We start from the raw sequence: 17449 nt of genomic DNA on the forward strand, positions 1-17449 counted from the left end.
GCTTAATAGTTGAGACTGAACTTGATTTGGGAATTAACAATATTAAAGAAAAGGTTGGGAATAGTGTTTAAAATATAGTGCTAATGAGGCTGAGAAAATATCAGTGCAGGTTTAGTATGCTGAATGGCCTACTTTATTTGATTTTTCATAAATTTCTCATGTAATGTCTGTGTAATGAACATTGAGAAGAAAAGATTTTTTCAAATAAATCAAAGCCATGTTCTTATTCTAATCATGAATTAATTCAAAAATCTGTGCACACATTCCATATAGACTTACATCTCCAATGTATTTTATAGGAATAAAGAATACTCACCATGAAAAGAAAAAAGGTTAAAAGTGTTTGCTAAAATGCAATTATTCATTTTCAGAGAAAATATAATAATTTGCTTCACTACACTGTTGGGAGTGCCACCACCTGCTTGTTCAGGTGTGCTTAAAGGGTTTCATGGCACTATTTGAAAAGAGCAGAAAGTTCTTCCAACGCCCTAGCCAACATTGTCCCTTCAAGCAACATCACCAGAAGTAGATTAATATGTCGTTTATCATAATTGCTTTTTGTGAGGCCTTGCTACGAGCAAATTATCTGTCCTGTTTGTCTACTAACAGGGACTACATTTCAAAAGTAATTAATAGTCTGTGAAGTGTGTTGGGATATTCTGAGGAGATGAAAGATTGAAAGATGCTACATAAAAGTCATAAAAGAAATAGAAGTTCGACCTTTTGAATGGTAAAAGCAGACTGTGAGTAATTCAAACTGAAGTTTACTATTCTTTAGAATCTTTATACATTTTCTTAGCTGTTAGAATCTGTATCACAAATATTTACTTATACTACAGGCCAAATAACATACAAAAGGACATACCATGAGCAGCTGCAGCAACAGCACCAGCAGAAACAGCATGTATTTGATCTATGGTTGCGTGCAGATTGCGTTGTGGTGGCGTTCTCATTCTGCGACATCTGCTGCTTCTTCTCACTCTGTTCAGATCTTGCACACTAAAATAAGAAATATAGAGCTTGGAAACACTGAACTATTTGAACGTATGCTATAAATTCCCTTTTTAACACACCAGAGCAAATTAATTTCCAACCATTGCACATTTTTAAAAATCCACAAAGAGCTTCTGAGACAACTTCCTGCTTCCTGTGGTGTAGTAAGCATTTTCCTGTGCTATCATATGATATTTTCTTCCTCACTGCAATACAATTGGAGTACACATTCTAGTGAATGCTGTCTGTAGTAACTGAACAATAAGATATTTTCATTATACAAAGAAAACTGATACAAAAATGTACCTTTTGTTACAGAATACGGGGTAGAATGGGGTTCTCTCAGATTCTGCCATTATTTAAGCAGAGGATTGCCAGAAACCCTGAAGAAACTGTGGATATAGGCTTTGCTTTAGTAAACATTTGCAGCCTTCAGAAGGCCTCAAAGAGAAACTAAGCCTCAACTGCTGTTAGTTCCACTGAAGCTTGTCAAGGGCAGGAAGGGTGGAACTCCCTGCAAAATCCCAGGAACTCCACCTGACATACCCTTGATTTGGGAAGGTGGGTGCGTGGCTTAAAGGAGGTTGGTCGCAGATCTGTCCATGGCCCTGACTCAATCCCAGACCAGAAAGGTCTGTTACAACCATGCATTACAACTAGCAGCAGGGGATCCAGCTCATATTCTTGGCCACTCGGCTTAAATGAGATTTAGGTCATTTGCATTCCTTGGAATTACTTTGGACAACAATGATTAATAATTCAGTCAGTGAATGTCAACTCAAAGAAACACTTCTGTTTACACAGCACCTTTTACAACCTCAAGACATCACAACTAATGAAGTACTTTTGAAGTGCAGTCAATGTTGTATGAACATACGAAATAGAAGCAGAAGTGGGCCATTCGGCCCCTCAAGCCTGCTCCCCCATGCAATAAGACCATGGCTGATCTGTTTCAGTTTCAAGTTCTATATTCCCATCTACTCCTGATAACTTTTGATTCCCTTGCCTAAAAAATAATATATCTAACTCTGCCTTAAAAATATTCAGTGACCCCGCTTCTACTGCCTTCTGAGGCAGAGAGTTCCAAAGTCACACAAGCCTCTGAGAAAAAAATTCTCCTCAGCTCTGTCCTATAAGGGTGACTCCTAATTTTAAAAGAGTGCCCTCTAGTTCTGGACTCAGCAACTAGAGGAAACATCCTTTCCAGGTCCACCTTGTCAAGACCATTCAAGATCTTATATACTTCAATCAAGTCACCCATCACTCTTCTAAACTACAATGGAAACAACCCCCAACCTGTCCAACCTATCCTCATAAGACAACCCACTTATTCCAGGCATCAATCTAGTAAACCTCTCTGAGCCACCTCCAATGCATTTGCATCCTTCCTGAAATAAGGAGATCAAATCTGCACACAGTATTCGGGATATGGTCTCAACAATGCCCTGTAGAACACAAGCATAACATCCTTAATTCCTCTCATAATAAAGGATGGCGTTCCATTTGCCTTCTTAATTACTGTACCTGCTTACTAACTTTTTGTGACTCATGCATGAGAACACCTAGATCCCTCTGCACCTCAGAATTCTGCAGTTGTTCTTGGTTTAAGTAATACTTTGCTTTTTTATTTTTCTGACCAAAGTGAACAACTTCACATTTTCCCACATTTTACTCTATCTGCCAGATTTTTGTCCACTCACTCAAATTATGTATATCCATCTGCAAACTCCTTATGTCTTCTTCATACTTTCTTACCTATCTTTCTGTCGTTTGCAAATTTGGCTACCATGCCTTTGCTCCTTTCATCTAAGTCATTGATGTAAATTGCAAAAAGTTAAGGTCTCAGCACAGACCCTTGTGGCACTCCACGAGTCACATCCTGCCAATCAAAGAACCATTTATGCATACTCTCGGTTTTTGCAAGCCAGCCAATCCTCTATCCAGGTTAATATGTTACACCCTACACCATAAGCTTTTGTTTTCCACAGTAACCTTTCATGTGGCATCTGATCAAATGTCTTCTGTAAATCTAAGTACAGAACGTCTACAGGCACCCCTTTATCCACAGCATGTTAGTCCTTCAAAGAACTGCAATAAATTGGTTAAACATGATTTCCCTTTCACAAAGCCATGCTGGCTCTTCCCAATTACCTTGTGTTTTTCTAAGTGCCCAGTTATAATCTCTTTAATGACTGGATCTAACAGCTTCCCCACGACAGACATCAAGCTAACTGGCCTACAGCTTCCTGTTTTCTGTCTCCCTCCCTTCTTGAATAGAGGGATTATATTTGATGGAACCTTTCCAGAATCTAGGAAATTATGGAAAATTAGCACCAACGCATCAACTACCTTGTTAGCCATCTCTTTTAAGACCCTAGGATGAATTCCATCTGGACCCGGAGACTTGTCAGCCCACAGCTCCATCAGTTTGCTCAGTATTGCTCCCCTAGTGATTGCAATTTCACCAAGTTCCTCTCTCCCTTCCACCTCCTGATTTACAGCTATTATTGGAATGTTTTTGTATCCTCTATAATGAAGATAGAAGCAAAATATTTGTTCCTTTCACACGCCATTTCCTTATTATCTATTATTAACTACTCATTCTCACTCTCTAGAGGGCCAACAGTCACTTTACTTACTCTTTTCCTTTTTAAATGCCTGTAGAAACTCTTGCTATCAGTTTTTACATTTCTAGCTAGCTTTCTCTCATACTCTGATTTCTGTTTCCTGATTAACCTTTTAGTCACTCTCTGCTGTTCTTTATATTCTGACCAATCATCTGACCAGCCACTCACCTTTGCGCAGTTATATGCTTTTTCCTTAAGTTTGATGCTTCCTCTAACTTCTTTAGTTAGCCATGGGTGGTGGGTCCTCCCTTTAGAATTTTCTTTATAATAGGAATATACTTACGATTCTGAGTATTCTGAAAAATCCCTTGAAATGTCTACACTGTTACTCTATTGACTTATCCCCTAGCCTTCCCTCCTAGTTAACTTCAGCTATCTCTGCTTATTTGCCCACTTTATTGTCCTTATTTAAGTTTAAAATGCTAGTCTTAGACCCACTCTTCTCCCTTTTATGCTGGATGTAAAATCCAATCATATTGTGTTCGCTGTTACCTAGTTTTGCCTTAAGTTTTGTCTTATTGTTATCTTTGTGACATCTAGTCTTGATTCTGGGTGCATTCTTAGGTTTTTTTCTCTCTGTTCCTTCCTGCCTTTACCCTGAGGTCATTAATTAATCCTGTCATATTACACAATACCAAGTCAAATATAACCTGCTCTCTGGTTGGTTCCAGAATGTGTTGCTCTAAGAAAATATCTCAAAAGCATTCTATGAACTTCACATCCAGGTTACAACCGCCAATCTGATTTTTTCAGTTTATATTTAAATTAAAGTCATCCATGATTATTGTCATCCCTTTATCACAAGCACCCAATATTTATTTTTGTATACTTTGTCCTAAACTGTGGTTACTGTTAGGGGGCCTGTAGACCACTCCCACTAGTGACTTCTTTCCCCTACTATTCCTCATCTCCACCCAAACCAATTCTACATCCTGATCCCCTGAAACAGGGTGATCTCTAACTATTGCACAAATGCCATCCTTGATTAACAGTGCTAGTCCTTCACATTTACCTAGCTTCTTATTCTTCTTGAATGTCATATACCCCTCAATGTTCAGGACCCAATCCTTGTCATCCTGCAGCCACATCTCCGTAATGGCTATTAGATCATATTTATTTACTTCAATGATTACTTTGTTATGAATGCTACGTGCATTCAGACATAGAGCCTTAAGTTTTGTCTTATTGTTATCTTTGTGACATCTAGTCTTGATTCTGGGTGCATTCTTAGGTTTTTTTTCTCTCTGTTCCTTCCTGCCATTCTCCCACCCTATTACTGTTGCTTTTATATTACTATTTACTATATATTACTATTTTCCTCTCTTACCTTGTCTTTACTCTTTGATACACCAAATCTTCCCATGTTTCATCCCTTGCCCCCGGTACTTTGTTTTAAACACTCTCTATTTCCCTAGTTATGTGGTTCGCAAGAACACTGGTTCCAGCCTGGTTCAGGTGCAGACCATCCCAATGGTACAGCCCCCACTTTGCCCAGTACTGGCTCCAGTGCCCCACAAACCAGAACCCGCTTCTCCCACACCAATCTTTGAGCCACATGTTCATCTCTCTAATTTGATGTACTCTATACCAATTTGCATGAGGCTCAGGTAATAATCCAGAGATTATAACCTTTGAGGTTCTGCTTTTCAATTTAGTACCTAGCTCCTCATATTCTCTATGCAATTTCTTTCCTAGTTCTACTGATGTCATTGGTACTGGTGTGGACCATGACAACTGGATCCTCCCCTTATCACTGCAAGTTCCTCTCCATCCCTGAGCAGATGTCCCGAACCATGGCACCGGGCAGGCAATACAGCCATTTGGACTCTCGCTCTTTGCTACAGAGAACTGTGTCAATCCCCCTCACTATACTGTTCCCTACTACCACTACATTCCTATTCACTCCCCCCACTTGAATGGCTTTCTGTACCACAGTGCCATGGTCAGTTTGTTCATCCACACTGCAGCTCCCACTCTCATTCAAACAAGCTGAGAGAACCTCAGACTTATTGGATAATTACGGAGGCTCACATTCCTGCACTCCTGCCCTCTGGGTCGCCTTACCTGCCTCACTCACAGTCATACCCTCCTGTCCCTGACCAAATCAGAAGACCCTATCCTAAGTGGTGTGACTGCCTCCTGGTATAAAGCATCCAGGTAACTTTCCCCCTCCCTCATGTGCTGCAGTGTCTGCAGCTCAGCCTCCCAGCTCAATGACCCTAAGCCGAAGCTCCTCGGGCCACAAACACTTACTGCAGATGTGTTTTCCCTGGATAATAATGTCATCCAGGAGCTCCCGCATGCCACAGACATGATGCATCACCTGTCCTGCCATCCTTAATGTGTTTCAAATAATTACTTAATTATGTTATTCACATATTTATGTTGCTTTTTTATATATTTTATTAAATTTACCACCAATCTCTGTACTATTTTTAAACCTTAGAAATAAATCGACCTTAAACACTCACCAGATACTCACCAAACAGCTTAGCTCTTTTCCCTGTACTAGAGCAAGAACCAGTTTCAACAGAGTGAGGAAGATAGAAAAAGGAAACAAACCCTCTTTCACCAAACTCCCCTACTGACCAAACTCCAATTCTGCACTCAGTTTCCTCAGCTGCACTCAGTTTCCTCAGCTGCACTCCGTTTCCTCAGCTGCACTCCATTTCCTCAGCTGCACTAAAGAGGCCTATATTCATAGCCAACTGAACTGGGGCCAGAGTAACCAGATTCAATCAGTTAGCTAATTAGCTACTCTGCTCTCACAGAAGAGAATGGGTTTACCCTATCTAAGCTGCGAGAAAAATAGAACTTAGCCTGCTTACACAGTACGTTCCAGCTAGTGCTAATTACAGGCTAGATTAGAATTTAAGACACAATTTAAGAACATAATTAACACTTTAAACTCCCCCACTCACCAAACTCCAAGTCTACACTCAGTTTCCTCATCTGCACTCCGTCTGCCTCAACGCATGAAATGCAGCATTTAATTTGTTCACAGCAAGCTCCCACAAACAGCAATGGCAGTGTGATAATATTCAGATAATATGCATTAATGATGTTAGTTGAGGAATCAATATAGGCAGGACACCAGGGAGATTTTCCTCAGTGTTCTTTCAAGTGTGTCACTAGCGCTATCATGCGGCACTTACTCAGAAACAACCTCCCAACAGCAGGCTGAACACCAATAGCACCTCATTTAAATCCATTCTTCTAGAAGCCTTCTACCCAGATGACCTGGCAGCTGAGGCCACAATATTCGTTTAAAAATGTCATAAAATTTCAGAGAGCGCCTCTATCTTGTGGTGCGCTTGCAGTCTCCTGTCTGCCTCACCAGACATTCTCCTATCTGCCACCTCTCTTGATGGGGCTGCTGGCAGGATGTCAGTGCAGGCCCTCCGACTGGGCCTGCCGATTCCCTGGTCCGCCAACGGCGCTCCCAGAGCTGGCTTCTTAATTGACCACATCCCGGAAGATGTCAATGCTCTTTGGGCATCCAACACCATAGGGGTCATGACCCTGTATTTGTTGCCAAAGTCAGAAAGATTTCAAAGGCAGGAAGATTCTCTCTGAAATGTCAGCCGTATTTCAACTTTCACTTTCAAAAAAAGTGTCAAATAATCTTAATAAAGGACACTGCACTAATAACAATTTAATTACTTTCATTTAGTGTTGATAACATTTTTACAACAAAAGCCCCACCACAAGGCATGAGAAGGTAAAGTATGTCACCATTTCAGTGCAACACTAAGGACACAATGACTAAGGCCAGGATTTCCTGTCGGCGAGCTCCTGTCGGCGAGCAGGGTGTGGGGCCCGCTCACCGACGGGTAAAATGACGCGCGGTGATGTCGGGCGGAACTCCCGATGTCACCGCGCCCCATTTAAATTTTCAGGTAGGCAGGGGTTCAGCAAATTCAGCTGTGCGCCCACTGACCTGTCAATGGCCAATTGAGGCCATTGACAGAATTATTTAACTAATTAACGGACCTGCCCATCCAACCTTAAGGTTGGTGGGCAGGTCAGGAGCCCTGGCGGGCATTAGAAAAAGCATGACACCTCATCCACGGGTGGGATGAGTTTCATGTAGGTTTTAAAAAATTTAATTAAAGTGTTTTTAAAAGTTATGGACATGTCCCAACCTATGTGACAGTGTCACATGAGCGGACATGTCAGGGATTTTTTTCTATTTTTAATATTTTTTACAGTAGAGACAATCTCCCTGAGGCAGCACTTTGCCTCAGGGGGATGAGTGTGCTCTTTCATGCGCATGCGCAAAAGAGCGCACTCTCGGGTTTAGGGATTCCACAGGGAGCGCACAGTGCTTCCGTGCGGATGTCACGCTGGGTGGACCTTAATTGGTCTGCCCACATAAAATGGCAGCACGCCCCCGATCGGAGGTGCCGATCGGAGGCGCGCCTCCATGCGCCCGCTCCCGCATTTCCCCCCAATGGGGGGGAAATTCTGCCCTAATAATTTATACGCAAAACAATTCTAACACACAAACTTGCATAATCTTATCACCATATCCCCTAATTCTAGACCCTTAAAACCTTCAAAACTTTAAGCAAATCTATCAAATCAATTTATATCACCTCTGTTCTAAATTTTTCAAATCTTCCTTCATATTTGTATTTCAAAACCCTAGAGAATTTCAATTCCATCCTCTAATTGCCCCAACATTCTTCCTAAAGTGCAGAGCTGAAAGTTGCACGCTCCAACTGCAGTGTTACATAAATTCAACATGACATTCCAATTTTTATATTCAATGAGTCTTACCATAAATTTGTGCAGTAGCTTTTTATTCACCTCAGGTGCTTCTTGTAAATCTGAATTTCCAACAGCCTCTGCATCTCTATAACAGCCAGCCTTTCATATGCATAATTTCAATGCTTAATTATTTTATTTATTACCAACTTGTACCACTTCACGTTTGCTTACATTGAATTCCATCTTCTGCCATCTTATGAATATTCCCTCAAAGCTTCTTTTGATCTTCAGAATTATCTATTGTATATTCTGTTTTAGCATTTTCTGCAAATCTGAATGCCACTGATCCTAGCCCTATGTCCAAATCATTGATGTACAGTGAAGAGATGTGGTTCTGTAGGAGACCACTACAGACTTCCAACCATTGACAGGAACTGTCCTTAACTCCGAGGTAAGTGTTATTTCTATCATGAGAATGCGACACAAAATGAAAATTGATGGTGGCATTTCAGCATGGTTAGAGTAAGCTTGTGGAAAAAGGTCCTCCAAACAATTTTCTAAAAATAGTATTGTTTTAAAAGACTTGAATTATAAATAAACACACAGGGGATCTTTTTGGCCAAAAAAAAATGAATGGAATTTTCTGCTCCTAGCAGGCAGGGGCACTTAAGCAGGCGGCAGGTGAAATATCTGATTCCCGACAGCAGGACAAACTGTGCGAAGACGGGTCGAGTTTCCCGACAATGTCAGGAACTCCATGTGCATTAATTTTCATCTCATGCATGCTAATTGAAAGGCCACCTACCAGAATTAAATCTGTCCTCCACCAGCGAGAATTTAGAACTTTCATTTTTAAGTCTGTATATAGATGGCGTGCACCTGGTGAGCTTCACCTCTTCCATGACTTTGAGGTGAGTAGATGTTCCTTTCTCCTTCTTGGGGACCTCGCATAACTTCACTGAAGTGCCGTTAGCAAATGCTGTGCCAAGGCTTCAGCTCAAGAGGCAGCAGGACCTCTAGAAGGTCAAGAGGCTGGCAGGCATGGACCAATGTAATGGCGAGCACTGGCCTGACCCTGGGTCTATCGCCGGCATTGCTCTTATCTCGAGATGAGCAAAAGGCAACGCCAGAGGCATCTTTGTATGTTCCAGGATGTGGTTGCTTTCATCTGCTGGCTTCTCTGCAAGGACTCTGTCCAGGCGCCCTTTAAATATGGCACCAGGACCTTCGACCCTGTGAGGTCACGCTGGGGCGGGAGACTTCCTGCCGGCCCTGCCACGAGATTCGCCAAGCTCCTCGCTGATGCTTAATCTATGAGTTGAAAAGCAGAAGTCGCGTGTGTTCACCCGCCCCACCATCCAGCAGGAATCATGCCGACTTTCCCGCCTCCACTGGATTTAATCTCCAACATTAGCTTTGATACGGAAAAGCACAGAAGTGGACAAAACACCAATTCAGCAATTCTCTTTGCAATCACTGTACTACACTTCAGAGCCCCTGAAAAATATCGCACCATTAATGGTTTGAAGCAGGTTTCTGTATAGTCTCAATTTATTTCTGGTCCATAATAATTTTTTTGTATTTATTGTATGCTTTTAAATTTCAATTTCATCATCACGTGACTTGAAAGATTGAAACAAAAGTCCTTGATTTCCACAATCTGAATTCAAAAGTTAGGTACTCAAATTGATTGAATAAACCTAACTTTCAGTTGGAATTTATATTCAGGATGGCTAAATTATAGTTGAAAATGGATTAGTAGATAGATTAGATTTTTACCCCCAGTATTTTATTGTTATATAACTTATATATGCTTAAGCATGCAAAAGTATGAAAATCAAATTTGTGTCAGCACAGGGCTCCTTTGGCTGAATGGAAAGGAATCAAAGCAATTTATTTGCTTTTCCCTTCCCGCAGCATGACATATCCTGATAAAACTGATTTTAATGCCCTCTTTCTACAAAGGAGTCAGTGAACCATTCCTACATGAATTCACATCAAGGTATTTGTTTCTATCAATATCCCACAATGCTTTATATTCTCATATGATCAATATCTAATACTCAATTATTATTAATATTAATCTCAATTGGTTACACATACCACAGAATCAGAAATTATGGCTTAGAGTGCTATTGACAACATGAAGACATTACTGAGGCTGCCACAGCAGGAGAAAGTGCTGTACTGTTGAAATTGCCATCTTTCTAGCGACAGGTCAAACAAGGCCATGATTTTCTCTGCAGGTGCATGACAAAAAGTCCCATGACAATGTTTTGAAAAAGAGCAAAGGATTCCCATGACAATGTATTGAAGAAGAGCAAAGGATTCTCCTGCAGTCATGGGCAACATGTCTTCCTTTAAGCACCATCACCAAAAATTAATTATCTAATAATTCGTTGATTTGCTGCATGTGGAACCTGACCTTGCTGTGTGCAATTTAGCTGTCACATTTATCCATGTAACATTTCAGCTTCACGCAATGAGCTTTGAGGATGTAGTCCAAATGCAGCAAGACCTGGACAATATTTAGGCTTGGACTGACAAGTGGCAAGCAACATTCGTGCTGCACAAGTGTCAGGCAATGACCATCTCCATCAAGCGCGAATCCAACCATCGCCCCATGATATTCAATGGCATTACCATCACTGAATTCCTCACTATCAACATCCTGTGGGGGGTGGGGGGGTTACCATTGACCAGAAACTGAACTGGATTAGCCATATAAATACTGTCGCTACAGGAGCAGGTCAGGGGCTAGGAATCCTGTGATGAGTCACTCGCCTTCTGACTCCCCAAAGCCCGTCCACCATCTACAAGGCACAAGTCAGGAGTGTGGTGGAATACTCCCCACTTGCCTGGATGAATCAGCTCCCATGATTTTCTCTGCAGGTGCATGTAAAAAAGTCACATGACAATGTATTGAAGAAGAGCAAAGGATTCCCATGACAATGTATTGAAGAAGAAGGTCACACTCAAGAAGCTTGACACCGTCCAGGACAAAGCAGCCTGCTTGACTGGCACCACATACACAAACATTCACTCCCTCCACCACTGACACAGTAGTAGCATTGTGTACCATCTACAAGATGCACTGCAGGAATTCACCAAGGCTCCTTCAACAGCACCTTCCAAACCCACGACCACTACCATCTCGAAGGACAAGGGCAGCTGGAAGTTCTCCTCCAAGTCACTCACATCCTGACTTGGAAATATATTGCTGTTCCTTCACTGTCGCTGGGTCAAAATCCTGGAACTCCCTTCCTAACAGCACTGTGGGTGTACCTACACCACATGGACTGCAGCGGTTCAAGAAGAAGGCTCACCAGCACCTTCTCAAGGACAATTAGGGATGGGCAATAAATGCTGGCCCAGTCAGTGAAGCCCACATCCCATGAATGAATTTTAAAAAGGCACGACATAAAATTCAATAAAGCTGCAAAACAGTACAAGGGTCATGATGTGTAATTACGCCGCGTCTGTTGCTTCCAAACATCATGTTGTTTGGTCATTTACGATTGCAGTGTGCAGCCAGCACTAAACAGCTATTGGGAGCACCCCCTGAGCAGGGGGTGCAAAATGATGAGAAGCTAACATGAGTTCAAGCTAGACTGCGCCAGTTAAAACCAGTCTGCACCTCTCAAAGAGGAACAAAACAAAAATAGCTGGAAAAGCTCAGCAGGTCTGACAGCATCTGCGGAGAGGAATACAGTTAACGTTCCGAGTCTGTATGGTTCTTCACAGAACTAAAGAGGAGATGCATTCTGACTGGATCAGGTTCTGGAAGTCATTCTAGCAATGAGTTTCTCTTGAGAAAGAGATAAGAATGACACAACATGATGGAGTGTGGGCTCCAAGGTTCTCTGATGCACATTGAGGCTTTGCTGCAGGTGATGGACAGGAAGAGAGGCCCTCTATCCACAGGGGATCAGAAGATTCTTCAGGTAGACACTGCACAGTAGTGGGAGCAGATCACTGACACATCAATGTCAATAGTCGTAGCAATTTGATATGTGATATACCTTTAAGAGAAGTATTGTAATGTAAGGTCACATGATCTTAATATCCAAAGGCAGAGTAAAATGGGCTACATCTATGTGAGAGAGCCTTGAGTTAGTCACTGATGAGTGAAGAGAGATTTTTATGTTGTGAGCACCAAGTGTAGCTGCTGAGTTTAGTTGTAAATAAAGAGCATGTGTTTATTCTAATGATCTCCGGATGTTCTCTATATCAACTTGGTCACCCTGAAACAACCGTGTGACCTGGATCCTTCAGCCCCAACAAACCAAGGGCACTGGGTCCAACAAACTGTCGACGAGAGTAAAAGCATGAAAAACTTTGGAAAAAAGGTAGAAAAGTGCATAAAAAGCAAAGGAAGTAAGACATATGGACTAAGTCAGATTCTGATGGTTCCCCGTGCCCCAGGCTTGAAAATTTTTGATCATTTTGTGAATCTCGTAACAAATCATTACCTGCCCAAGCCGTCAATGATGATGCAACGGTTTAAATTTAACTCAAGAAACAGATCTGCGGGGGAGATAGCCGCTTGCTATGTGGCAAGCCTGAAGCAATTAACTGAATATTGTGAGTTTGATACTTCTATCAAGGATATGCTGAGAGATCGCTTGGTATGCAGTATAAATGAAAACGCAATTCAGAAGAGATTACTGGCTGAAACAAATCTAGATTTTCAGAAGGCATCGGATATCGCTCTGGCAATGGAAGGTGCAGTGCGAGACTCAGAAGCCATTTGAGGAGTGCAAAATGGCGCCGTCCTCCATGCTGGGTGGGAAGCCTCAACCAAAAGTAGCGCGAAAATGCTGAGCAGTGCAGCCACCGTGAGCAGACAAATTAAAACGGAAAACCTAGCAGCAAAAACATGGAATTATAGTGACAGAGGTGGAAGCAGGCAACCCTGTAATGAAAAGCAGTTTAATAAGATTGAATGTTTCTTCTGCCATCGAAATGGACCTCATGAGACATTGTGAAGATAGAGTCAGGCAGACTTTCAGACAAAGAGCCTCAATGAGATAAACAGTGTTGAAAAGCCTGAAGAAATAGATGCTGATATATATTCGCTATATAATTTAAAGATAGGGAGAATGGAGCCTATCTATGTAACCATGAGAGTGAATGAGAAGCTTCTCAGAATGGAGGTGGATACTGGAGCAGCCACTACGGTGACTGGTGAGCATACTTTCAAATACCTGAATCATGGAGAATGTAAGCTGAATTTAGAAGAAATGGATGAAAAATTTAAAACTTACCAGGAGAAGACATACAAGTCAAGGGTGTATGTAAAGTCACAATACACTACGGAGGTCAAACAGTGAAATTACTCTTGATGGTAGTAGCAGGTGAGGGACCTAGTCTCCTTGGACAAAACTGGCAGGTGGCAAGGTCTGCAAGAAGTTAGATTTGAGTCATGCCTACCAGCAATTGGAATCAGAGAAGGCATCCCGGAAGTTTGTCACCATAAATACACATAAGGGATGTGTACCAATACACCTGTTCACCATTTGGCGTATCTTTTGCTTGTGTCATATTCCAAAGAGCACTGGAAAGTTTACTGCAGGGATTTTCCCATGTTGTAGTTTATTTGGATGATGTTCTTGTGACTGGACTCACTGAAAAGGAACATTTGATCAACTTGGAAGAAGTTCTGAAACATTTTTCACAGGTTGAAGTGAGACTGAAAAAGGAAAAGTGCACATTCCAAGCAAAAGAGGTAACTTACCTAGGTCACAAGGTAGACTCACAAAGCCTACATCCAGTTGAAGAAAAAGTGAAAGCCATTAAAGAAGCCCCAGCACCAAAGAATACATCCGAACTGAAATCATTCTTGGGAATGATCAATTACTATGGACGCGTCTTGCCTAATTTGTCAACAGAAATGGAACCGCTGTATTACTTACTCAAGAAAAACCAGAGATGGTCATGGCAACACCACAAGAAGAAGCTTTTACAAAAGTGATTCAGTTGCTACAATATACTACACTTCTTGTACATTTTGATCCAAAGAAAGAGTTGATATTAATGTGTGGTGCATCACCTTATGGAGTGGGAGCAGTGCTTTCCCATCGAATGGATGATGGATCAGAACGAACTATAGGATATGTGTCGAGAACACTTAGTACTGCACAGGATAAATACTCACACATTTTCAGTGTTAAGATCTTTCATCATTATGTACATAGTCAGCATTTTACTATCATAACGGACCACAAGCCATTGTTAGGACTATTCGATAAAGTCAAGGCTTTACCTCCTATAACCTCAGCAAGAGTACAAGGATGGGCATTGATCTTAGCAGCGTATGAGTATACTTTTATTCATAGGCCTGAACAAATTGCAAATGCAGATGCATTTGGTCGTTTACCCTTGCAAGTAAAAGATGAGGATGTTCCAACTCCTCAGGAATTCATCTTGTTGTTGAACTTCCTGATTCAAATCTGGCATGAAGAAATTATCTGGAGATTCGATAGTGACTAGCACGATTTCTTTTCCATTATAGAACCGCCCCTCATTCGACAACAGGTGTCACACCTGTGAAATAGCAGATGAAGCGCCGTCTCCGGCTGAGACTGAGCCTAATCATGCCAAACTTGGGAGGAAGGTAGAAATAAGGCAGGAAAGTCAGAAAATGGGAGATGATTGTCACGGTCGGGACAGAACATTTAATGTAGGAGCGAAGATATTTATGAAAAATTTTAGAGAAGGACCAGCATGGTTGTTTGATGAAACAAGTGCTGTAATGAGACCTCTTTCCTACCATGTGACAGCCAGAAATCGAATAACAATGAGACGTGTGGATCACATATGACGCGAAGAAACCAAACATCCAGAAGTGATTCCATCAGTGTTCGAGACTGAATCAACATTCCCTGTTGAAAGAACTCCACCAAGTACTAATGTATTTGAAGGGCTGACTGTGTACCTGAAAGATTTGAAGAAGCAAATTTACAGGTACCTGTTGAATGAACCAGATGCTCAGACAACCACAGTAAAGGAGCTTCCAAAGCAAACTTCAGAAGCTGTAGAGCTGAGACATTCTACATGCATTAGGAACCACCCCCCAGAGAGACTGACTTTGTAAATAATTGGTCTGTGTAAATAACTTGATATATTGAAAAATTGTAACATGCTTTTTTCAGTAAAGGAGGAGGGATGTAGTAAACTGATATGTAATTCACCTTTAAGACAAGTATTGTAATGTAAGGTCACATGATCTTAATATCCAATAGCAGAGTAACGTGGGCTACCTCTATGTGACAAAGTCTTGAGTTAGTCACTGATGAGTGGAGATAGAGTTTTATTTTGTGAGCGCACAAGTGTAGCTGCAGAGTTTAGTTTGTAAATAAACAGCATGTATTTAACGATCTCAAATGTTGTCTGTCCCTGTACTAACTCGGTCACCCTGAAACAAGCAACCTGGATCCTTTAGCCGCTATAAACCAAGGGCAATGGATCCAACAATAGTCTAGCCCTGAGGAACTGGATAGTGAGCTGCAAGTAGTTTAATGATCTCACATGAGTAATCACTTACATGAGTGAATGCATCAGCAAATGCCATATCCTTGAACCAGTAACATCACATATTGCTCATATCACAGCTCACAATCTCTATCAACTATGACTTATATATATTTAATTGCTCTACTATTGGTGGCTGTGCCTTCAGCTGCCTAGGACTTAGCTCTGGAAGACCCTCCCTAACGCTGTCCACCTCTGTTCCTTCTTTCCTCCTCTAAGATGCTCCTTAAAACCTATCTTTTCGACCCAGCTTTTGACCATCTGTCCTTGATTTTGCCTTATGTGGCCCAAAGTCAAATATTTCTTTATGATGCTCCTGTGAAGTACTCTGCAATGTTCTTAATACATTAATGGCATGTTGGATCCAGTGCCCTTGGTTACCAGGGGCTAAAGGATCCAGGGTGCATGCTTTTTTCGGGGTGACCGAGTTGGTACAGAGACAGAGAACATCCGGAGATCGTTATTAGAATAAACACATGCTCTTTATTTACAAACTAAACTCAGCAGCTACACTTGTGCAATCACAATATGAAACTCTGTCTCCACTTATCAGTGACTAACTCAAGATGCCCCCACATAGAGGTAGCCCATGCTACTCTGCTATTGGATATTAAGATCATGTAGCCTTATATTACAATACTTGTCATAAAGCTACATTAAATATTAGATTACTACATGGCACTACATAGATATAAGTTGTTGCTAGTGTCATCCACACTAACAATCTGCACAGAATGTTGCCCGGTACAGCCAACATCAGAAAAATGCACATGGTGCAGATACAGTTATGGACACGAACAGCACCCACAGTACCAGAAATATGGTCTCTAGGCAATCAAATTGGGAAAGTGGTTCTGCTTAGGGAGTATGAGCAGCTAGGGGCTAAATTAAAAAGCATAACCTCAAAGGTAACAGTCTCTCGACTGCTACCTGAGCCATGGGCATATTGGCGTAGGCTCAAAGATTGTTGTGGGAAAAATGGGTTTCAATTCATGGCACTGGCACCAATACTGGAGAAAGTGGAAGCTGTACTGTTGGGACAGTCTTCACCTGAACCATGCTGGGACAAGTGTTCTGGCGAGTTGTGTAACCAGGGCAGTAGGGAGGGCTTTAAACGAAATAGTGGGGGCAAGGGATCAAGTTTGGTAAGATGCGATAAATTAAATAGAGCAGATAAGGCAAAAGAGCAATGGAGGAATAAGGGAAATGATAATCAAAGCATGGCAGGAAAGGACAGAATGTACAAATCTAAAAATGCATCAGCAGATAAGGCTAGAGGTTACAAAAAAAAGTAAAAGACAGAACGAACGGCTCTGTAACTGAATACACATAGCATTCATAACAAAACAGATGAACTGACAGCACAAATTGAAATAAATATGTGTGATCTGATAGTCATTACAGAGACATGGTTGCAGAATGACAAGGACTGGGACCTGAATATTCAAGGATACATGATATTTAGGAAGGACAGGAGGCTAGGAAAAGGTGAAGGGGTAGCTCTGTTAATTCAAGATGATACCCTAGAGAGGGATGACCTTAGTTCTGGAGATCAAAATGTTGAATCAACTGGGTAGCGATGA

At 41.5% G+C, this 17449-nt stretch overlaps 1 protein-coding gene across 2 annotated transcripts in view; it reads right to left on the reverse strand.

Annotated features, from left to right (window-relative positions):
* The window catches only part of rgs19 (regulator of G protein signaling 19), a 142989-nt gene that overhangs the window by 64131 nt on the left and 61409 nt on the right, over positions 1-17449 (reverse strand). Inside the window, exons 1-2 of one of the 2 annotated variants that reach the window (XM_078555163.1) lie at positions 1095-1173; positions 866-999 (exon numbers count right to left, since the gene is read on the reverse strand). In XM_078555163.1, coding sequence (XP_078411289.1) covers positions 866-999; positions 1095-1097 — 137 coding nt within the window. In that variant the 5' untranslated portion in view covers positions 1098-1173. Of the gene's footprint in view, positions 1-865; positions 1000-1094; positions 1174-17449 lie in introns of those variants that run through there. The other variant, XM_078555164.1, reaches the window with a different exon arrangement.

Source organism: Cetorhinus maximus, chromosome 13 (assembly GCF_964194155.1).
Source record: "Cetorhinus maximus chromosome 13, sCetMax3.hap1.1, whole genome shotgun sequence".
Lineage (NCBI taxonomy): Eukaryota > Metazoa > Chordata > Chondrichthyes > Lamniformes > Cetorhinidae > Cetorhinus > Cetorhinus maximus.